This window comes from Dendrobates tinctorius, unplaced genomic scaffold (genome assembly GCF_039654945.1).
Source record: "Dendrobates tinctorius isolate UK_male_01 unplaced genomic scaffold, ASM3965494v1 ptg000008l, whole genome shotgun sequence".
Classification (NCBI taxonomy): Eukaryota; Metazoa; Chordata; class Amphibia; order Anura; family Dendrobatidae; genus Dendrobates; species Dendrobates tinctorius.
The window spans coordinates 55406815-55431501 of NW_027361676.1; the positions used below are offsets into that span (position 1 = coordinate 55406815).

Sequence of the window (24687 nt, forward strand, 5' to 3'; positions counted from 1 at the left end):
CCATGCGCAGTATGCGTTTGGCGGCGCATGCGCCTTTTTGACGGTGCGCCGACGCAACCAAAATGCAGCAGGTTGCGTTTGGCGCAGGTCGGCGCACCGTCAAAAAGGCGCATGCGCCGCCAAACGCATACTGCGCACGGCCTGCGCCCCCTGTGATAAAGATAGGGGACGCAGGGCGCATGCAGTGTCATGCGCCGGTGGGCGGAGCTACCGGCGGGGGCGCGGCAGGGGGCTGGGCTTAGCGGCGGCCGTGCGCAGGCCGTCGCTGCACTCCAAAACGCTAGTGTGAAACTAGCCTTATTCTCTTTCAACTCCTGTAAATCCCCAATGTAGTGAATCTTTCTTTTATTTCAGGTAGAATTGAAAATGTTCAAGTGTATTTTGTAAATGAAGTTCTCTTGATGCAAAATCTGGTTCAGAAGAGACATTTTTTAATGTCAATCTAACCTGTAAGTGTTGTTTAGGGTAGATAAGGTTAGAGAGGTTAAGTGTAGAGAGAGAACCATTCTGTTTGAGTACACCTTGTCGCTCCAGGATGGCTTTTTATGCTTTTTTTTTTAATCAAAAATAGTGTTCACTAAGTACCAAATGATGCAATATTCGATAAAGTGTGAAAAAAATGGGGCAGCTTTTTAATGATTGACACAAATCGAATTGCAAAGTTAATAAAAGTCGACTCATCAGCAAATCGATCGTCTCTAATCTCCATCTATCCATTGTGCTGACAATAATCTTTCAACTGTTAACTACAATGACTCTCAGAAATGATGAATTCTTAGTTGATGCCACTTTTCTCTAAAGATTGATGGAGTCATAGCAGTTGCACCCTTTTGATAGTATCATATAGAAGTGTGTACTTTTTGCATGAATATCAGGATGTTTTAAGCCAACTAATAATGAGTTTGTAGAATGCTAAATTTATACTTTTTAGAGAGGAATTTAAACACCTAAACAGTTATCAAAAGGTTGTAATGTAATGTCTACCTAGAAATGCACATTTAATTAATACCAAGTGTTTTATACATTTTTGTGTGGGAAAATAGATCTTATTAAAGTAGAAATTCTGCCTGTAACCAGAAGCATATGTCAACATGTTATTTCAATTCTAAATTTACCACGGGTCACAATTAGTTATACCAAGTATATCTTTTGAATACAAACATGACATTGATTGACATCTCCAATGGTGTCATTGTGTAAAAGAAACAAGCAGTGACTACCAGTAAATACACAAAGTACACAAGTGTGTTTATTACATTTTGCAAGCACTTTGTTCTACATTTCAAAAACGCCACCATGAAGCTGTTGGCACATTTATGTACAAAACAGATTAATTATAATGCCTGCTACAAAGCATTCTTTGTGAAAATACAAACTCTAATACCAGAGGAAAGCCAAAAAGCATCAACATTATTACACTAATCCATAGGACATTTGTTTAAAAATCACAAACTGAGACACAAAACTGAAACACTACAATATAGAATTTAGAAGAGGTTTAGAAGAATATTTTTGAAAAGATTCTTTTTAATACTGCACAAATTTGAGAACTGTTGACGGACATAGTTGTTAAAAAAAAATCTAACTATCACTACTAGATGTTCAAGCATGCGACGAGTAACTATACTAGCATTATGCGAATTTCTTTACAAAAATCCCCATCATGAGTAAGCAATATTAGATAAAAATGTCTTCTTGGGGAAAATTAATACAATTGTTAAATGATTCCATATAAGTCATTCTCTTTTTCGTGGTTTATAATCAGGTTAAAACACACACAACTTGCCGCATTTCCTGTGTAAAATGAAAAACTGTGCTATTTGAAACCATAACCCAATGGATAAATTCATAATAAACTAAAAAAAAAACTTTTTTTCTCATTTGTTCATTTTTACCTAATTTGAATTATACAATTTATCTTTACTAAAAAAATATTTGTAAACTTACTTTGGACTGAAATGTGTCAACCGTTCTAACAGCTCAATGTGGGAGACTTTACAAACCAATCAAAAACCTGATTTCAGTTCTAATTGCGAAGTCGTTAGCTGAATGGCATTGTCTCTATAAACCAATTGCTAAAGGTTGATCCATTTACATCACTGAGAAAATGATCTATTGACTTTTTTTGCATTCTAATAAGAATCATCCTATAATTTAATATAAGCAAGCGAACAACAGTTGTATCACAATTTATGTGAACCCAAGCGACCAACTCTAACTACCACAATTATAACTAGAAATCGGTCAACAAAAATTGTGTCTTCACCGTAGGGAAGTACAATGTACAGGTTGTTGGTGGCTCTCTAGCTTTGTAGCATTATGACTTTGGAAAACTTATAAAGAGATTATATAAGGTTTTCTCCTACTCAGCTTTTTATAGATTTTGGATTCCAGAAATTGGAATTAGTTGGTCAAGCTATAACCACCCAACTGGAGCCATCATACAATAATCAGTCAACAAAACTATTGTCTTCACTTTAGGGAAGTATAATATACACATTTGGGGGATTTGCAGTAATTTGCAGGATTTTGACTTTGGTGTACATAAAAAGCAATCAGATAAGATTTATTTATACTATGGTGTTTGCAATCCATCAAAATTGGATTGGTCATGGGCACACTGAGAAACTTGTTTTCTATGAACATTTAGTATTGGTACTGATTTTCTAATTTACTGATTTGGCTTTATTCTGATGCATTTTGGTCAACTATATAAAGCGATTGTCTCTCCTATGCACTTATAGTCTCAACTTTCATACAATCAATATTTTCAAGATCTCGGACTCCACGAAGAAGGAAACACTACATTATAGTTCTCCTAGGTTTGGAAAATGAAGGCAGGCTGTCTAATGAACGCAACGACATTGATTTATTTTGGCATTTTATTGTTTAAGATTAAAAAAAATAGAAATTGGGGCATTTATTTCAATATCATTAGTCCCTGTATTAGAAGAAAAAAAAAAGCTATAATTAAGCCTAGAACTAAGTGCTAAAACAACCAGGAAACATTTTCTTATTAACATGCATTATCCCATTGTGTAAAGTGAAGCTAAAGTGGTCAAGCCCAAGAGAGACACTGCGACAAAGCTGATTGTTTTCTTGTGCAGAATGATGAATAGGTCACACACACTTCTAAATACCACAAGTGTATATCTTAAAACACATTTCCGTTTTTATGACATTCTCAATACAAATCGTAGCAAGAGCATCTACATGGACACTTACATGTCTAGGGATAAAAGTCCATGTGTACAATGCAACACCCCATAGTCCAATTGTCACTTACTAAATTTTTCCACCAACAGCTACTCCATTACTATAAGTGCAAAATACTAAAAAATTGTCAATGCAAGCGTAAAGAAATAGAAAAAAAACAGAACGTAAGAAAAAGTGATGAATTAACCCCAAGAGCTATCAAAATAAGCAATGCACTAACACTGAACGGTCACACAATTCAATAAAGTGCACAAAACAATACAAGATTTTGCTTCACCATTGACAAAATTCTTGCCTGAATGTTATAAAGACACTTCACAGCATTCCCAGAGCATTCCAAGAGGCAGAACAGATGGAAACAACAAATTTGGTCCAGTAACACTGTTATATGAAAACCCTATGTAGAGTTTCACCGAAAAATATATACAGTACATTGGTTTGCTGGAATGATCTCAAAGTAGAACTACATATAGAAGTCCACAGCTAGTAAGAGTTTGAATTCTGTATACCCAGGAATTATTTCACATTTTTGACAATTTCATGAAATATGTGAGAAAACATTGATTTCAGTTGATAGCATGACATTTATTTTACAACAAATATAAAAAAAAGCAAGGGTTAAATAATACCTAGATGCCTACATATGGATTTCAGCTATAGATTTAGATTATCTGTTGGTTAAACACCACTTACATGATTGATTAAAACTGGGCATAAGATGTCATTTATATGGGACGTGCCCATGCACTATCCTCACAATATGCATGCTCACACGTTATGTCACTGTAGTTGCCAGAACTTGAAAACTGAGGTTCTAATAGCATACATTAATACTGATACATAACACCAATAAAGAAGCACCTCTAAACCTGCCAAACAGAAATAACACCTATGACTACTCATAGGACCCAAACACTACCAAGAAGCCTGAACAGTCCATGCATGGTTTAGAACTTAGAGCAGTAAGCATATTATAGTACATGCTTTCTGTACAACGATCCCTTTGACGTTTACCTGTAGGTAAAAGTAGTTTTTTTGAAACTCAAAACTAAAAAGTATAAAAAGCTTTCTCTTAAAAACATAGGAAACAATGCAAAATGTTTTATGCAAAACACATATAAAGTGGTTAAAAAAAGGAAACAAACATCTTTTATTTAACAGTTAATTTTCTTTATCTAAGAAACCAGTCACCTTATGACAATTTAGGAAAGACTATAAGGGTGTTCCATATTATATGACATTGTCACACAGACCACTGTGAAGATGCCAAGTGCTGGTCAATCAAGGTTATGTAGATAGGTGGCATTAACCTATCTTTAGGAAAAAGCACTTCATTTTCATTTTACAATGGAAGGGAGGCTGTTAGTTGAAACAACAAAGAACTGAAATGTTACAAAGATGTGAGAGGTTAGTTTTATGTGTAAGCATTGAGTCGCTCTTTAGAACGGGTTGAGTGGATGTCATGCAGTTCCTGTTCTTCCTTGGATTTGATGTCCTCATATTTCTGCATTCGGCATGCATCTTTCACATAGGCCCAGTTGGCAGATAGCACCATCAGGTAGTGGACCTTGAAGAGACAAAGAGGGTAAGTGAAGGTAAAATGTGTGGAACATTACATAAGAAATGTAATAATGATTTCCAGAAAGGTTTTTCCTTAATTGACTAAGTAATACATAGTTCTTAAAATACCATAATAGTCATAAATGGTCTTAACAAGCGTTAATCAGAAGTGAATGTCAGAAAGATGGTTGTGCTTTGTCTTTATATGTGTAACTATGGTGCCTTAGATTTCAGTCTCTGAAATTGTAAAAGTCTCATTTATCAAATCGAATTACTGTAATCATTTTGTATAATTTTACGCATTAATGCAAAAAATATACAGTGGGGAAAAAAGTATTTAGTCAGCCACCAATTGTGCAAGTTCTCCCACTTAAAAAGATGAGAGAGGCCTGTAATTGGCATCATAGGTAGACCACAACTATGAGAGTCAAAATGAGAAAAGAAATCCAGAAAATCTCCTTGTCTGATTTGGCAAGATTTGTTTTGCAAATTATGGTGGAAAATTTGGTCATTAACAAAAGTTCATCTCAGTATTTTGTTATATATCCTTTGTCGGCAATGATAGTTGTCAAACGTTTTCTGTAGGTCTTCACAAGGTTGGCACACACTGTTGATGGTATGTTGGCTCATTCCTCCATGCATATCTCCTCTAGAGCAGTGACATTTTGGGCCTGTCACTGGACAATATGGACTTTCAAATCCCTCCAAAGGTTTTCCTTGGGGTTGAGATCTGGAGACTGGCTAGGTCATCCATTGGTGGCTGACTAAATAATTTTTTCCCCACTGTAGATATTCCTAAACCTTAATCTTACCTCTATGGAAAATAAATAATTGACCAGATTCTTATAATACCAAGTAAGTTGTACATTCTATGCTAATAAAAAGGAATTTTCAAGTAAATATATGACAAGGTTATGGTGGGTTAAAGGGTTATTATTTTCTTTCCTCAGGAGCCCACTGCTCCTCTACTTCCTACTTTACTTCTTTCTAAGAGGCGGTGCACTTAAGATTGACATTCTCGACCTGCTGCATTCTTGAACCACTGATCCAAACTGGGCACTTTCCAGTTCTGTGAGCTAGCATCCAGCCAGTTTCAGAGTAAGGCTTTAACGCTCCAAAGAAATGGTTCCCAAATGACAGTCCTTACAGCCCCCAACACGTCATGTTTTCAGGATATCTTTTGTATTGAACAAATGATAAAATTATGGAAGCATCAGAAATTGCCCCAGGTTTTCTCACCTGTACTATACTAAGGGTATCCTGAAAACATGATTTGATGGGGGGGCCATGAAGACAGGAGTTTGGAAAACTGTGCTGGCAAGCGCACACTTTTTCCAAGGAAACAAACCACTTTTGCAATGGTGGCTGGTATTGGAAACCTAGTGAATGAGCAGTAAACTATTGAATTAAAACACCCTGCATTCTTGAACAGAGAAGCTTTTTAATAAGAGGTAAATTGCACAGTTGCTTGTAAAATTGGTAAAACTGCAAACCCTTTAAGGGCTAGAGGTTGCTCATCCTTGAAATTTTATTTTTTTCTTAAAAAAACGCTGCAATCTAAATTACTTTAATAAAGTATTTGCTCTTTACGAATCCTCCACAGTTCCTTCTACATGTGATGTCAACCAATCTCTGTACATTTACAGTGGGGAAAAAAGTATTTAGTCAGCCACCAATTGTGCAAATTCTCTCACTTAAAAAGATGACAGAGGCCTGTAATTGACATCATAGGTACGCCACAACTGTGAGAGTCACAATGAGAAAACAAATCCAGAAAATCACCTTGTCTGATTTGGCAAGATTTATTTTTCAAATTATGGTAGAAAATAAATATTTGGTCACTAACGAAAGTTCATCTCAATATTTTGTGATATATCCTTTGTTGGCAATTACAGAGGTCAAACATTTTCTGTAGGTCTTCACAAGGTAGGCATACACTGTTGGTGGTATGTTGACCCATTCCTCCATGCAGGTCTCCTGTAGAGCAGTGATGTTTTTGGCCTGTCGCTGGGCAACACAGACTTTAAAATCCCTCGAAAGGTTTTATATAGGGCTGAGATCTGGAGACTGGCTAAGCCACTCCAGGACCTTCATATGCTTCTATGAAGCCACTCCTTCGTTGTCCTGGCGGTGTGCTTGGGAATATTATCATGCTGAAAGACCCATCCACATTTCATTTTCAATACCTTAGTTGATGGAAGGAGGTTTGCTCTCAAAATCTCACGATACATGGCCCCATTCATTGTTTCATATACACGGATCAGTCATCGTCCTGGTCCCTTGGCAGAGAAACAGACCAAAATCATGATGTTGCCACCCCCATGCTTCACAGTAGGTGTGGTGTTCTTTGGATGCAACTCAGCAATCTGTCTCCTCCAAACACGATGAGTTTTGTTTCTACCAAACAGTTCTACTTTGGTTTCATCAGACCACATGGCATTCTCCCAATACTCTTCTGGATAATCCAAATGCTCTCTAGCAAACTTCAGACAGAACCGGACATGTACTGACTTAAACAGGGGGACACGTCTGGCACTGCAGGATCTCAGTCCCTGGCGTCGTAGTGTGTTACAGATGGTAGCCTTTTTTATGGTAGTCCCAGCTCTATGCAGGTCTTTCACTAGGTCCCCCTATGTTGTTCTGGGATTTTTTCTCAACGTTCTTGTGATCATTTTGACCCCACGGTGTGAGATCCTGCATGAAGTCCCAGATCGAGGGAGATTATCAGTGGTCTTGTATGTCTTCCATTTTCTTATTATTGCTCCCACAGTTGATTTCATCGCACCAAGCTGCTTACCTATTGTCTTCCCAGCCTGGTGCAGGGCTGCAGTTTTGTTTCTGGTGTCCTTTCGACACTTCGACACTCCATAGTGGAGTTTGGAGTGTGACTGAGGTTGTGGACAGGTGACTTTTATACTGATAACAAGTTCAAACAGGTGCCATTACTACAGGTAATAAGTGGAGTAGAGAGGAGCATTTTAATGAAGTTACAGGTCTGTGAGTGCCAGAAATCTTGTACATTTTTAGGTGACCAAATACTTATTTTCCACCATAATTTGAAAAATAAATCTTGCTAAATCAGGCAAGGTGATTTTCTGGATTTGGTTTCTCATTTTGACTCTAATACTGTAGCTGTGGTATACGTATGATGTCAATTATAGGCCTCGCTCATCTTTTTAAGTGTGAGAACTTGCACAATTGGTAGCTGACTAAATACTTTTTTTCCCCACTGTATGTACTATCTGGAACATGTGAAATCTGAAGCAATAACTGTACAAAACTAGGATGCCTTGCTGTTGCCAATGATTAGCTGCAGCGGTCATCTCCTACGTAATCATAAATGGTAGTACAGACACAAATGGGAGACTAAAGTAGTACAGAAGGAACAATGCTGGTGAGTAAGTTATATTTTGTTGTTTTAGAGCATGTGGGAGGTTTTCTTTTAAAGACAATTCCAGGGTGGTCAACCACTTTATTGTATTTCCACTTTCGCTGTCCCAGTCAAAGGAAACCATAGTGATTACTTATTGCTCTGTCATTGTGTCCATTGATAACAATAAGGTCAAACAAGTTATTATGCTCAATTGTGCTCCTGGCACACACTCTGATCCTGTGCTCTGTCTTAAACTCAGTTGTGCCTCCTGGCACACGCTCTGATCCTGTGCTCAGTCTTATGCTCAGTTATGCCTCCTGGCACACGCTCTAATCCTGTACTCTGACTTGTGCTCTGTTGTGCCTCCTGGCACACGCTCTGATTCTGTGCTCTGACTTATGCTCAGTTGTGCCTCCTGGCACACACTCTGTTCCTGTACTCTGTTGCACCTCCTGACACACATGCTGCCTAATTTAGTACTCTGACGTGCTCCTTTGCATGTGTCCTGCTTTGCTCACACCCGGATGTACTAGTCGCTGCATGCCATACGTGCTCTCGTGTACCCATCTTGCACTATCCTGTATCTAGTGCACTCCCGTGTACTCGCCTTGTGTTCCCGAGTACTCTCTGTGCATCCGTACACTCACCCTGTACCGTCCTGTACACCACGTGTCCCTGTGTCCACGCTTTACACGTTCCTGCAGACACACTCACTCGTGTTTCCTGTGAGCTGGCCACCTGGTGCCAGCAGTCGTGGTCCCTTACCCCCTTGGGCTTGCCCCTGACACTCCCTGTATAGGGGGTGGTCCTCACTAGGTCAGCTCGCCCTGGGAGGGTTGGGGCCACGACCCAGAGGGTCCACTCCAGGAGTCGTCACAGTATAATCAGGCCATGGACCCCGCTAGTACCCCGGCTCCCGTCCAAAAGGAGCTGGTGTTCCTCCGGGAAAACCAGACTAGGATTATGTCATTTCTTAAGTCCATGGAGTCCCATTTATCTGCCTTACAGTCCTCTGACCCTGGGAATGCTTCCCAGTTGGCCAGCCTCCAACAAGAACTCACGCAGCAACGAGACACCCAGGCCCATATCCTCAACTATATGGCGTCGGTAGATAATCGGCTCCTTTCCATACAATCCGTTTCTGCTCCGCGCTTATGTAAGCCACCTCGATATAGTGGTGACCCTAAGTTTTGTCGAGGATTTTTGAACCAATGCCGGTTACATTTTGAGCTTTTGCCGCAGCACTACCCCACCGAGCGCGCCAAAATTGCCTTTATTGTTTCCCACTTAGAGGGGGAGGCATTAGCATGGGTGAATCCCCTCTGGGAGCGTAATGATCCACTCGTCTCTCAGATTTCCACCTTTTTGGACACCTTCCGCAAGGTGTTCAACGAGCCTGGTCGTCTGGCTTCTACCACCGAGTCCCTCTTTAACCTCCATCAGGGTACCCTATCGGTGGGACAGTATGCCATCCGCTTTCGTACCTTGTCCTCTGAACTCAGTTGAAACAACGAGGCCCTCGTAGGGGCCTTTTGGTGTGGCCTGTCCGGTCGGATCAAAGATGAACTGGCAGGTTGGGATACTCCCACCTCTTTAGAGCATCTGATCTCTGTGGCGACACGCATAGACCTGCGGTTCCAAGAGCGTACTCGTGAATCAGCAAGAGAGAGAAGGCCTTCTCGTCTCCCGTCGACTACCCGCAGATCTCTCTACTCACGCCCCGTGCCTTCTGGGGCCTTCATTTCAGAGCCTATGGAGGTGGATCGTTGCAAGTCGGCCGAACAGCGTTGCGAGGAGAGGCTTATCCTTGATCTCTGCCTTTATTGTGGGAGTCCCTCTCATCTCCTTCGTTCCTGTCCCAAGAAGCTGGGAAACTTCTCCACCTAGGATTGTTAGGAGAGGCCTCCCTAGGTGTACGTGACTCCTCTCCCTCCCTGGTCATGTCCGTTTTACTGAATCTTGGTACCAAGCATTATTCAGAGGAGGCTTTTCTAGATTCTGGTGCGGCTGGGAATTTTTTGTCACACTCGAGGCGGTTAAAAAATCCCGGATTCCTGTCAGATCTCTGGAGACTCCTCTGTCGATAGTTTCGGTCAATGGTACAGCCTTGCAGGAGACCGTTACCCAGACCACCGAAGAGATCGAGCTGCAGATCGGAGCCCTGCACCGGGAGAAGATCTCCTTCAATGTCTTGTCTACTATGTCTCACACGCTTCTTCTAGGTCTCCCTTGGCTATGGACTCATGAGCCAACCCTGGACTGGCGGTCGGGCGATATACTCCTCTGGGGACCGTTCTGTCAGGAGAAGTGCCTGTTGCCCGTCCATCTGATGAAATCTGCCTGTCCGTCTTCGGCACCTACAGGTCTGCCGTCGGCTTACTGGTCCTTTGCAGACGTCTTCGACAAGAAGGAGGACGAGACTCTGCCCATCCATCGGCCATATGACTGTCCGATTGACCTCGTTCCTGGTTCTATGCCACCCAGGGGTAGAATATATCCACTATCCCCTGCTGAAACCCAAGCGATGTCTGAGTATATCCAGGAGAAGCTTGTTAGAGGTTTTATCCATAAGTCCTCCTCACCCACAGGAGCAGGATTTTTCTTTGTCAAAAAGAAGGACGGCTCCCTCCATCCCTGCATAGACTACTGAGGTCTGAACGATATCACGGTCAAGAACAAGTACCCATTGCCATTGATCCCGGAGCTCTTTGACCGGCTTAGAGGAGTTCGAATTTTCACCAAACTGGATCTTCGTGGGGCCTTCAACTTGATCCGCATTCGTTCCGGTGATGAGTGGAAGACCGCCTTTAACACCCGAGACGGTCACTACGAGTACTTGTTCATGCCCTTCGGCCTCTGCAATGCCCCAGCTGTGTTCCAGGAGTTTGTGAATGACACCTTCCGGGATATGCTGTGCTCCTGCATGGTAGTCTATTTGGATGACATCCTCGTTTTTTCTCCAGACCTCTCTGCCCACAGAAAGAACGTGCGTCAAATCCTAAAGCGCCTGAGGGAGAACCGCCTTTATGCCAAGCTTGAGAAATGTGCCTTCGAGCAAACATAGTAACATAGTAACATAGTTTTGAAGGCTGAAGGAAGACCTTATGTCCATCTAGTTCAGCCTATTTTTAGTGCACCTGTTCTGCATTGTTGATCCTGGGGAAGGCAAAAAACCCACAGAGTAGAAGCCAATTTTCTCCATAGGGAAAAAAATTCCTTCCCCTAAGCTGGGTCACCCATCTACCTATAATATTATGTTATTCGTAACCTTCTATACTGTTACTCACAAGAAAAGCATCCATTCCTTTCTTAAATTCATTCAGTGAGTTGGCCATCACCACTTCCTCAGGAAGAGAATTCCAGAGCCTCACCACTCTTACTGTGAAGAACCCTCTTCTATGCTGGTGCAGAAATTGTCTTTCCTCCAAACAAAGAGAATGCCCCCTTGGTCTTGTCACAGTCCTTGGTACAAACAGTTCATTGGAGAGTTCTCTGTATTGCCCTCTGATATACTTGTACATATATATTAGTCTCCCCTAAGTCTTCTCTTTTCTAGTGTAAATAGACCTAATTTTGATATCCTTTCTGGGTATTCTAGTGAACCAACTCCATTTATCATTTTAGTAGCCCGCCTTTGAACCTTTTCAAGTTCAGTAACGTCTTTCTTGAGCACCGGCATCCAAAATTGCACACAATACTCCAAGTGTGGTCTGACGAGTGGTTTGTACAGAGGGAGAATTATGTTTTCATCTCGTGTCCCCAGACCTCTTCTAATGCATCACATGACCCTATTTGCTTTGGTGGCAGCTGCCTGACACTGGGCACTCCAATTTATCTTCTTATTGACTAAGATGCCTAAGTCTTTTTCCATGTACGATTTCCTCAGCAGTTTCCCATTTAGTAAGTAATTATAGCATCTGTTTCTCCTTCCCATGTGCATAACCTTACACTTATCTGTGTTAAACCTCATTTGCCATTTTTCAGCCCAATTCTCCAATTTACTCAAATCTGTCTGTAGTTGCAAACTGTCCTCCTTTGTGTTAACTACCTTACATAGTTTTGTATCATCTGCAAATACTGATATTTTACTGTGTAAGCCATCCACTAGATCATTAATAAATATATTAAATAGTAGGGGGCCCAATACCGAACCTGTGGTACCCCACTAGTAACCCTGGCCCAATCTGAGTATGCACCATTAATAACCACTCTTTATTTTCTATCACTCAGCCAGCTACCTACCCATCTACACACATTTTCCCCTAGCCCAAGCTTTCTCATCTTACTTACCAATCTTTTATGTGGGACAGTGTCAAATGCTTTAGAGAAGTCGAGATAAATGTCCTTGCCATTCTTGGGGTACATTATCTTGGACTCTGGTCTACGCATGGATCCGGTAAAGGTATCCACCGTTCTCGATTGGCCACGGCCCCATGGGGTGAAGGCAATCCAACGCTTCCTTGGTTTTGCGAACTACTACCGACAGCTCGCTCCCCATTTCTCCTCGTTGGTTCACCCCATCTCATCCCTTATCTGCAAAAGGAGCTAACCCAAAGGCTTGGCCCCCTGAGGCTGAAGATGCCTTCCTGTCGTTGAAATAAGCCTTCGCCTCTTCTCCGGCACTTCATTGTCCTGAGGTTAGTAGACCTTTCACTCTCGAGGTGGACGCATCCTCTACCGGGGCCGGCACAGTCCTTCTGCAGAAATCTTCTTCTGGATGTTTAGTCACCTGTGGCTTCTTTTCTAAAGAATTCTCCTCCACTGAGCAGAACTACTCCATTGGAGATAAAGAGCTATTGTCCATTAAATTGGCCTTGGAGGAATGGAGATACTTACTGGAAGGTGCCATACATCCGATCAAAATCTTCACGGACCATAAGAACCTGGCGTACATCCAGTCCGCACAGAGGCTCAACCCTCGGCAAGCCAGGTGGTCCTTGTTCTTCGCCCGTTTTGACTTTGAACTACATTTTCGGCCTGACGATAAAAACGTTAGAGCGGATGCGTTGTCAAGGTCCTTCCTGTCATCTGATACAGAACTTTCTTATATCATTGACCCGTCCAAAGTAATTACCGTGGCTGCTATCAAGTTAACCACATTACCTCCGGGAAGAACCTTTGTGGCTGAGAATAACCGAAAACGAGTGTTAAACTGGGGATATTCGTCCAAGATTGCCAGCCACGTTGGTGTCAAAAAGACTTTTTGCTTACTCTCGCTGCTATTGGTGGCCTTCCCTTTCCCAGGATGTTAAAGACTTTGTGGCATCTTGCCCTTCCTGTGCCCAGAACAATGTACCCAGACAACCACCCTCCGGTCTTCTGCTCCCGCTTCCCGTCCCGTCGGCTCCATGGCAGCACATAGCCATGGATTTCATTACTGATCTGCCTCATTCTTCCGGGTTGTACTGTGGTCCTAGTGGTTGTAGAATGATTATCAAAGATGGCCCACTTCTTTCCTCTTCCCGGACTACCCTCTGCTCCTGACTTGGTGAAGATCTTCATTTCCCATATCTTCAGAATTCACGGCTTCCCTCTGCACATCGTGTCGGACAGAGGGGTCCAATTCACCTCCCGGTTCTGGAGAGCTCTATGCGGACTCATGAAACTGTCACTGGATTTCTCTTCCGCCTATCACCCCCAAAACAATGGGCAGGTGGAACGTACCAACCAGATCCTTACATCCTATCTCCGGCACTTTTCAAATACTCATCAGAATGACTGGGTAAGCCTACTTCCTTGGGCTGAGTTCGCCTACAATAACCACTCCAGTGAATCGACCACCAAGTCTCCTTTCTTCATCGTCTTTGGACAGCATCCCAGTGTGCCTCTACCGGTACTTCCTGTCTCGGGGATACCTGCTGCCGATTCTCTGTCTGTGGAGTTCTCCAGGGTATGGCAGGAGACCAAAACCGCTCTTGAGAAAGCACGGGACAGAATGAAACTACACGCTGACAAGAGGCGCCTGGACGTTCCTCCATATCTCCCTGGTGACAAGGTGTGTCTTTCCTCCAAATACATCCGCCTTAAGGTAACATCTTAAAAACTGGGTCCCCGTTACATTGGTCCTTTTGAGGTCCTCAGGCATATTAATGATGTTGCATACAAACTGAAGTTACCTCCTTCGCTCCGTATTCCCAATTCCTTCCATGTGTCACTCCTTAAACCTGTGGTACTTAACCGGTTTCATCCTTCTCCAGGTCACACACTCCAGCCTGTGGGCATGGGGGATGAGTGTGAGGTGAATGACATTTTGGCCATGAAGAAGGTAAGAGGGGGAACCATGTTCTTGATGGATTGGAAGGGTTTTGGCCCTGAGGAAAGGTCATGGGAAACCAGGGAGAATATCCACGCACCCCAGATTTTGTCTAAGTTCCTCTCCAGCTTTAGAAAGAGGGGGCATAAAGGGGGGGTACTGTCACGCTGCCTGTCACGCCACGCTCACCTGGGGGCGGTACCTCGGTCCCGACATCACCTCTTTCAGAGCCGCGGACGCTCCGGGGGTCCCGTCGGGTGCGCATGCGCACCTCTCGTGCTTAGGTTCTTGTGTGCACTATGTTCTGTGTGCGCACGCGCGCTCTTCTCAGCTCTGTCTCCAGGCCTGGCCTCTCTATGGTATTGGAGGACTTGACCCGGAAGTCCTAGTGATCATGTGCTATATCAGGCTACCTCTTCCTATGGGAGGTGCCTGATTATTGTTGTACTTCCTGGCTTGGTCTGCCGTGTCCCTGCCTGGCTGTGCACTGTAATCGGGTCCTCTGCCTTGTACTCTATTGTGCCTCTTGGCACACGCTCTGAACCTGTACTCTGCCTTGCACTCTGCTGTGCCTCTTGGCACACGCTCTGAACCTGCACTCTGCCTTATGCTCAGTTGTGCCTCCTGGCACACACTCTGATCCTGTGCTCTGTCTTATACTCAGTTGTGCCTCCTGGCACACGCTCTGATCCTGTGCTCAGTTGTGCCTCCTGGCACACACTCTGATCCTGTACTTTGACTTGTACTCAGTTGTGCCTCCTGGCACACGCTCTGATCCTGTACTCTGACATGTGCCTCCTGGCACACGCTCTGATCCTGTGCTCTGTCTTATGCTCAGTTGTGCCTCCTGGCACACACTCTGTTCCTGTACTCTGTTGCACCTCCTGGCACACCTGCTGCCTAACTCAGTACTCTGACGTGCTCCTTTGCACAGGTCCTGCTTTGCTCACACCCGGACGTACTAGTCGCTGCACGCCATACGTGCTCTCCTGTACCCGTCTTGCACTATCCTGTATCTAGTGCACTCCCGTGTACATGCCTTGTGTTCCCAAGTACTCTCTGTGCCTCCGTACACTCACCCTGTACCGTCCTGTACACCACGTGTCCCTGTGTCCACGCTTTACACGTTCCTGCAGACACACTCACTCGTGTCTCCTGTGAGCCGGCCACCTGGTGCCAGCCGTCGTGGTCCCTTACCCCCTTGGGCTTGCCCCTGAGACTCGCTGTATAGGGGGTGGTCCTCACTTGGTCAGCTCGCCCTGGGAGGGTTGGGGTCACGACCCAGAGGGTCAACTCCAGGAGTCGTCACATGAACATGGGGCGTCAGCAGTCTGCTCCCTCTTCCATCATTGCTTTCAACTGTATCTGCTTACAGGATGTGGATACAGTTAAAAGTCAGGTGGGGGTCCCCAGCCCCGGCGCCAGCACTGGGCTTCCCAGACTCACGGTGGTCTGCTGCTATTAGTGGTACACCATTGGGTGTGGACTATAAAAAAATATATTTCAGCAAAAAATTCTGAACCTTTACCAGATGAGATGAACACTGTATTACCCTTACTGGACAGTCATTTGTGCATGAAGCTACGGTTGGCGTCATCCTGCTATGTTATCAATCACTAGTAAGTAAAGAGATGTAACACTGTCTGAATATGTACAATGCATTCCTAGCACAGGTATTGGATCCAATCTCCAGACCATTACCATAGAAACACCATAGGTAGGCTCACTATGTGGGAGTGATGCTGCAGAGGACGGGATCTATGAGTCATTCTGCTTCACAAGGCCACGCAGATTAAAAGAAAGATTTGTGTGTGAACGCTCAATTATTGGCCTACATTATTACATCACATGTAACATGACGTCATTAGACTTACATGTATATATTTAAATGGATATATTTTTAAGCAGTTTTTTTTAATTGATGTAAGGTTCGTAACAACTATTTGTCATAAATTATAGCAAACATTCATAACTAACCTTGGACCTGGTGGCAAAATCCTTTTTAAAGATCACATTATGGGTACTGTGGACCTCATGTGTCTCAGAGACATCGTGGACTTGTAGTCTTTGAATGATCGCAGTTAATGCATAAGTGTTGTTTCAATTTTTATTCCAGAAATCAATAGTACAGGTAAAAATAAGCAACTTCGTAATCTATCTTAACAGGTATCTCTGCTTCTTTCTCCAGGACAGATCATTCATTCTCAAAATTCTCAATTTATGTGTAAAATCTGTATTCAGTGAAGATGGATCATTACATTACTGAGATAGGAGACTGCAGTTAATACTCATAAGATCCTATGTACAGGTATTGGGGGAGGAGCTGGCAGCAGAGCTCCTCCCCCAATCCCACCCCTTATGCACAGAATCTTATCAGTAGCACCCGCCATCTCCTATCTCAGTAATTAGAAAGTTTGTCTTCGCTGAATATATACTTTATCTGTAAATTGAGAATATTGATTATGAATGATCTGTCCTGGAAAAGAAGTAGATTTCTCTGATAAAGATAGGCAACTTTTGTAATGCAGTAGGGAAAAAAGTCTTTAGTCAGCCACCAATTGTGCAAGTTCTCCCACTTAAAAAGATGAGAGAGGCCTGTTATTAACATCATAGGTAGACCGCATCTGCATACATCCACATGTCCTGTGTACCCAATTTTAAAGATAGGTACGCAGAATGCATGCAGAAGTAGGCGGAGCTAAACGGAAGACGTGTGGAAGTAGGCGGAGCTTAACAGAGGAAGTACACAGCCCTCTGCAGCTCAGCCGAACACTAATGTGAAACCGGCCTAAGTTTTGATTCTGTGCAGGTGACAAATTTAAAATGTTTTGACTGGTTCCAAAATTTTATTGTGGTGGACACATGTACTAATGTATGTCAGGATAAATGGCAGCTTTATGCTTCCGTTATAATTATGAATACCAAAAATTCCTTAAAAGGAATCTATAAGCAGGATTTTAATCCCAAACTATTCAGATGCACATGTAGCTCTTTCAAAGGCAAGTCCAGCAAAATGTTTACATCTGCTACTGAGAAATCAGCGATTGAATTGATGGTTAAATGAAGATGAGATCTGAAGCCTCTGTCACTCCAGCTCTATTCCTTGCCAAGTGCTACATCCCCCTGTATTGCCTGAATTCTGACAGCCAGTCAAGCAGGAGGAAGTGATGCTATGTGAAGAATAGAGCTGGAGTGACAGAGGCTCCAGATATAAAGCCTCAGTGACATATCAATTCCTAAGCCCATTTCTCAAGAACGGACTGATCATGTAAGGTTGATGTCACACGGCCGTATGTTCTCTCAGCCGATTATGCTAATGACACTTTACTCAAATTCTGTGAGTTTGAGCCATGCGTCAGTTTGCTGTGATCCAATTCTCTCGCTTAAGAATCCCAGAAAAGGTGTGGAGAAGAGGGAGAACTTAATTTCTCCATCTTCTCCATTGTCTCTGTTCGAGTAAATCAGACTGCACTCGGAAGATATCTGAATGCAGTCTGATATTCTACACACACCCATAGACTTGCATGGGTGCGCATAGTCCGATTATTGGATGCATTCTCAGCATGCTGCAATTGTTTTATTTCTCGTGCCGAATCGATGTGAGAAACAAAGTGCTAGTAGGCACTGCCCCAAAGTATAACATTGGTTTGAGTGTTATCCACTAAAACATCGTATAGCACTCAGCTGATAATACGCTTGTCTAAGCGAGGTCTAAAGGTATTGCTGGACTTGTCTGTGAAACAGCTACATGCACATAAAAATAGTTTGGGGTGTAATGATCCCTTTTAATCCTTGCTGTGCACATCCTCAGGCCACGTTGGTTAATGCTAGCAATGTGGCGTTTCTACAAGTTGTTGGGCCAATTAAGATGTACATAATAATGAAAGTATAGCATCTGCACCTAGAATTTAATAGGAGCATAACTAGAAATACAGAGCTACATCTAAAAAGTCAGAATGGATTTCTTCCTTTGCCAAATAAGAAAAATATGGTTTTCTATACTAGCTTGTATTAATATGATTATTATGACACAAGTGAAATCCCTGAGGAGGTCCGGTCCTTTGACTCTTTCAGTGTAACACTTGTGCCATCATTTTTCTCACACCCTATTAGTTGAGACACCCCCTTATATTTAATGAATTCCCCTCATAGTTCACATTAATTGTTATTTCATAAATTAATAGCACACATGAACAAAAAGCAACTTTGTAATACTGTATATCTCAGAGAAATCATCTTATTACTCCTGCTGGACTGATCAGTCACAGTTAGTTCATGGGTAAAATCCTTTTTTTCAGTGAAAACAGACTTTCCCCGTTACTGAGATTGGAGACAATTGGTGTTTATGAAATTCTATGGAGATAGATGAGGTGGGAGGAGCTAGAGACAGACAGTCATTCTGTGGAGAGTTCCATAGAACTAACTGTCCTCTCTCTCAGTAATGGGAAACTGTATTCAATTGGGACAGATTTTATCCATGAATTGATGTAAATACCCAAAAATAACAATTCATTTAGTCATTTTTGGACATAAATGTATTCACATTGATTTTTCTGGCTAATATGGTACCACAAAATAATACATTTTTTATTGTACATCATCCAGGAATTGAGAATTTGGAGAATGAATGATCAGTCCAAGAGAAATATATATATATATATATATATATATATATATACACAGCGTCGGACTGGAACACCTTGGGCCCACCAGAGAAAATCATTCTTGGGGCCCACTATGTAGCTGCATAGAGTTAAATACCAGACCACCAATTGTGCGGTAAAACACGCTAATATCCGGGTATAATATAAGGTTGTACATGTCTTAATTATGTAGCAGGAGTTGGGGTAGCCCCCTCATAGAATATAAAGCAGCCCCCTCATAGAATATAATGTAGACCCCTCATAGAATATAATGCAGCCTCCTCATAGAATATAATGCAGCCATCTCATAGAATATAATACTGCCCCCCTCATAGGGTATAATGCACCCCCTCATAGGGTATAATGCACCCCCTCATAGGGTATAATGCACCCCCTCATAGGGTATAATACTGCCCCCCTCATAGGGAATAATGCACCCCCTCATAGGGTATAATTCACCCCCTCATAGGGTATAATGCACCCCCTCATAGGGTATAATACTGCCCCCCTCATAGGGTATAATACTGCCCCCCTCATAGGGTATAATACTGCCCCCCTCATAGGGAATAATGGATATAGAGATAGATATAGAGATAATAGCTAGATATAGAGATATGTATAGAGATAGATAGATATAGAGTTAGAAAGATAGATAGATATAGAGAGAGATATAGAGATAGATAGAGATAGCTAGATAGATAGATGGATAGATAGATATAGATAATAGAGATAATAGATAGATATAATAGATAGATATAGAGATAGATATAGAGATAGATGGATAGATCAATAGATAGATAAAGAGAGAGAGATAGAGAGAGATAGATAGATAATGAGATATAGAGATAGATATAGAGATATAGTGTTAGATAGAAAGATAGATATAGAGATAGATAGATAGATATAGAGATAGATATGGATATAGAGATAACAGATAGATATATAGATAGATAGATAGATAGATAGATATAGAGATAGATAGATAATATATAGATAGATAGATATAGAGATAATATATAGATAGCTATAGAGAGAGAGATATAGAGATAGATATAGAGAGAAACAGATATAGATATAGAGATAGATATAGAGATAGATAGGTAGATAGATATAGAGATAGATATAGATATAAAGATAGATAGAGATAGAGAGAGCGGTAGATAGAGAGAGAGATAGATATAGAGAGAGATAGATACAGAGATCGATAAATAGATAGAGAGATAGATATAGATAATGGATAGAGATAGATAGATAAAGATAGATAATAAATATAGAGATAACAGATAGATATAGAGATAGAGTAAGATAGAAAGATATAGAGATAGGTAGATATAGATAATAGAGATAGCTAGATAGATAGACATAATAGATAGATATAGACATAGATAGAAAGATAGATATAGAGATAGATGTAGAGATAGAAAGATAGGTGGGCCAGTCCGACGCTGTATATATATATATATATATATATATATATATATATAAAGCAAAGTTTCTTATTTTCATGTGTACTATTGATTTATCAAAAATGAATAAATGACGGGTACTCTTTACAGCCTTGGCCTCAAGGGTAAGAAAAAGGTAAGTACACTCACTGTCTTGTCCTCCTTCTTCTAAAACGCATCCCTTCCATGTGCCTCCCTCCTTAGATGGTTTCCGCTGCCAAGCCACATAGCAGTCTCTCAGATTTACCTGGTTCTGGTGGCATTTCATTATGGCAGTGCCAACACTGGAAGAGGCAGAGTAATGGTGCTTTCCATATCTCTGCTTATTGGATAGATACGTTCATTTTTTTGACAGTTTTGGCTACAGTCTATCCAAAATGACTTGGCAGTCAGGCATACAGGGGACTACAGGGCATCAGAAGGACTCAGCCAATATCTAGAGTACATTATTAATATCTGCTGGACTTTGCGGTTACTCGGGAAATTCCCCAGTCCCACAGTCCCTATATAATTAGAGGTATACAACTGGATTTGGTAGATTTTTCATAAGTCAATAACTTACCATAGCAATAACCGCAGCTCCAGCTCCAGCCAAAGCAACAATAAAGAGATGGAAAGTCATGCTAAGCTATAAAGAAAGACAAAATCAAACATCAGAAATCCAATTGTACATGCATTGTAAAGTGACATGATGTTATAACAAGAGTGTTCACGTGTAATAGTGCCACAGACACACTTTGACCTGACTGTCCACCCTTAAACACTGTGGTTTGCACTGAACTAAGGACAAGAGTTTTGTGCAATTTAGTTTCTAATTGTATCTTTATATGGGTTACAGCTATACTTTACTGACAGAGCATCAAGTGATCTATAGGGACAAAATCCTAAATGCTGAAATACTGAATACCTGCAGTCACCACTAGAGGGAGCTAAGGAGCTTATTGTATACTGATTCATTATGGAGTTCAATGTATCAATAGTATACACAGTACTCTTCTATTTTCATGTCATTTTTTTATTTTTATTTTTTTTCTGACAAATTGTTCCACATACTAACTCATCTGAGTGGGGAACTGTGAGAGTATTGCATGAGTTATCATATTGCTCTCAAATTACTAATAAGAAACCCAATTCGGTTAAATGAGGGAGGCAAAATGTAGCTACAAAAACTGATGTGATAGGATGAAAAATGTCCATATATCAAGATTACTTTGTTGAGTGATCTTCTATTTGGACATGTAATTATACAGTCATGGCCAAAAGTATTGACACCCCTGCAATTCTGTCAGATAATACTCAGTTTCTTCCTGAAAATGATTGCAAACACAAATTCTTTGGTATTATTATCTTCATTTAATTTGTCTTAAATGAAAAAACACAAAAAGAATTGTCCTAAAGCCAAATTGGATATAATTGCACACCAAACATAACAAAGAGGGTGGACAAAAGTATTGGCACTGTTCAAAAAATCATGTGATGCTTCTCTAATTTTTGTAATTAACAGCACCTATAACTTACCTGTGGCACCTAACAGGTGTTGGCAATAACTAAATCACACTTGCAGCCAGTTGACATGGATTAAAGTTGACTCAACCTCTGTCTTGTGTCCTTGTGTGTACCACATTGAGCATGGAGAAAAGAAAGAAGACCAAAGAACTGTCTGAGGACTTGAGAACCCAAATTGTGAGGAAGCATGAGCAATCTCAAGGCTAAAAGTCCATCTCCAAAGACCTGAATGTTCCTGTGTCTACCGTGCGCAGTGTCATCAAGTAGTTTAAAGCCCATGGCACTGTGGCTAACCTCCCTAGATGTGGACGGAAAAGAAAAATTGACAAGAGATTTCAACGCAAGATTGTGCGGATGTTGGATAAAGAACCTCGACTAACATCCAAACAAGTTCAAGCTGCCCTGCAGTCCGAGGGTACAACGGTGTCAACCCGTACTATCCGTCGGCATCTGAATGAAAAGGGACTGTATGGTAGGAGACCCAGGAAGACTCCACTTCTTACCCCGAGACATAAAAAAGCCAGGCTGGAGTTTGCCAAAACTTACCTGAAAAAGCCTAAAACATTTTGGAAGAATGTTCTTTGGTCAGATGAGACAAAAGTAGAGCTTTTAGGGCAAAAGCATCAACATAGAGTTTACAGGAGAAAAAAGAGGCATTCAAAGAAAAGTACATGGTCCCTACAGTCAAACATGGCGGAGGTTCCCTGATGTTTTGGGGTTGCTTTGCTGCCTCTGGCACTGGACTGCTTGATCGTGTGCATGGCATTATGAAGTCAGAAGACTACCAACAAATTTTGCAGCATAATTTAGGGCCCAGTGTGAGAAAGCTGGGTCTACCTCAGAGGTCATGGCTCTTCCAGCAGGACAATAACCCAAAACACACTTCAAAAAGCACTAGAAAATGGTTTGAGAGAAAGCACTGGAGACTTCTAAGGTGGCCAGCAATGAGTCCAGACCTGAATCCCATAGAACACCTGTGGAGAGATCTAAAAATGGCAGTTTGGAGAAGGCACCCTTCTAATATCAGGGACCTGGAGTAGTTTGCCAAAGAAGAATGGTCTAAAATTCCAGCAGAGCATTGTAAGAAACTCATTGATGGTTACCGGAAGCGGTTGGTCGCAGTTATTTTGGCTAAAGGTTGTGCAACCAAGTATTAGGCTGAGGGTGCCAATACTTTTGTCCGGCCCATTTTTGGAGTTTTGTGTGAAATGATCATTGCTTGATCAATGATGATTGCTTTTTGCTTCATTCTCTTTTGCGTTTTTTCATTTAAGACAAATTAAATGAAGATAATAATACCAAAGAATTTGTGTTTGCAATCATTTTCAGGAATAAACTGAATATTATCTGACAGAATTGCAGGGGTGTCAATACTTTTGGCCATGACTGTATGGGTTGTCCGCCCCAGGATATACCCATTCTTAAATGCTAAAGTGCCAGATAAAATAAAAAACACATGCTCACCTCCTGGATTAGTGCTGTTCTCCAAGGCCTTGTGACATTATGTCAGATATATGCTGATAGATAGCGCTCTTTATGGTTCCACCTGAAGGAAGTGTTAGCTGCTCCGTGGCTACTGATTCAGTCATGTGACCACTGCAGCCAATCAGGAGCCACTGATTGGAAGCAACTTTCACATTGCTGTCAGATGGAACTGTCAAGCTTGGAGACACAACAGTAACATCTCCGGAATAGCAGTCGTCTGGGAGGCCAGTATGTATTTTTGCTTTTATTTAGAGAATTTTAGCACTTAAGAAGGGGTTGGCCAGAAGTGGACAACCCTTACATTTGAAGCACTCTAAACTAAAGGAACAATGAAAGATCAAAGTTGCTATTTAAAATGCAGGAAAGTAATCTGATTACTACAATTGATGGGCTGTTCAGCTACTGCATGATGACAGTAAAGCTGCAGATTTTAACTTTTTTGATTATGTGAATATTTCAAATAATATTTAGTTTTTCAAAGAGATCACCAATAGCAAATATTGAGCCCATACTGGAATCCTATCTTTCACTTTCCTTGCTTTATGAAGTCAGTTTTTGCACACAGAGCTGTGGTTTAGTAACGCTGACTATTATTCAGCACTACAGCTTTGGTAAGAAAAGAATCAAGTGTAAAATGTATGCATGTAGCATTGTATTACTCACATCAGCTGAGTCACACATCTTCAGGAAGGTTTCAGAGGGGGTACACAATCTCTTCTCCTCACCAATAGTGACAATACCTAAAAAAAAAAAAAAAAAAAAAAGGACATGATAAATAACTCAATTATATAATAAAACTTTGCGGTTTCTACTTTTGTTAGAAAATAAGACACACACACACATTCTTAAAGAAGCACTCCCATCAAAGTTTTTATCCACTTAACATATTGCAATTGTCTTATTACATGGCACTGTGTATTTACAATTGCTCATTTTGCCTTTCTACTCAGCTAATTATTCTCTTTTTCATTAGGTCTATCACAACAAGTGATTAAAAACTGACTGGCCCTCTAATCTCTATGGAGAAACAGGAGGTCAATTTTCACTGTGAATCACAAGTCTGTTGTGAGATCATTTTCCCCATCACCATTGAGGTCTGATGAACTCCCTCTTCTGGTGAAGGAAGGTAGTGAGGCTGATTACAAAGCACCTGAGCAGAATGATGATGACTGGGTGACTGGGATTGCTGACTGGATATAAGGCAGC

General features: G+C 41.5%; 1 protein-coding gene across 2 annotated transcripts in view; it reads right to left on the reverse strand.

The window, feature by feature from the left end:
* Positions 1-1223: 1223 nt before the first annotated feature.
* GPM6A (glycoprotein M6A) overlaps positions 1224-24687 on the reverse strand; it is a 546705-nt gene continuing 523241 nt past the window's right edge. For both annotated transcript variants that reach the window (XM_073577617.1, XM_073577614.1), the window contains exons 5-7: positions 24145-24221; positions 21053-21118; positions 1224-4783 (exon numbers count right to left, since the gene is read on the reverse strand). In XM_073577617.1, the coding sequence (XP_073433718.1) occupies positions 4631-4783; positions 21053-21118; positions 24145-24221 (296 nt within the window). In that variant the 3' untranslated portion in view covers positions 1224-4630. The remainder of the gene's footprint in view (positions 4784-21052; positions 21119-24144; positions 24222-24687) is intronic.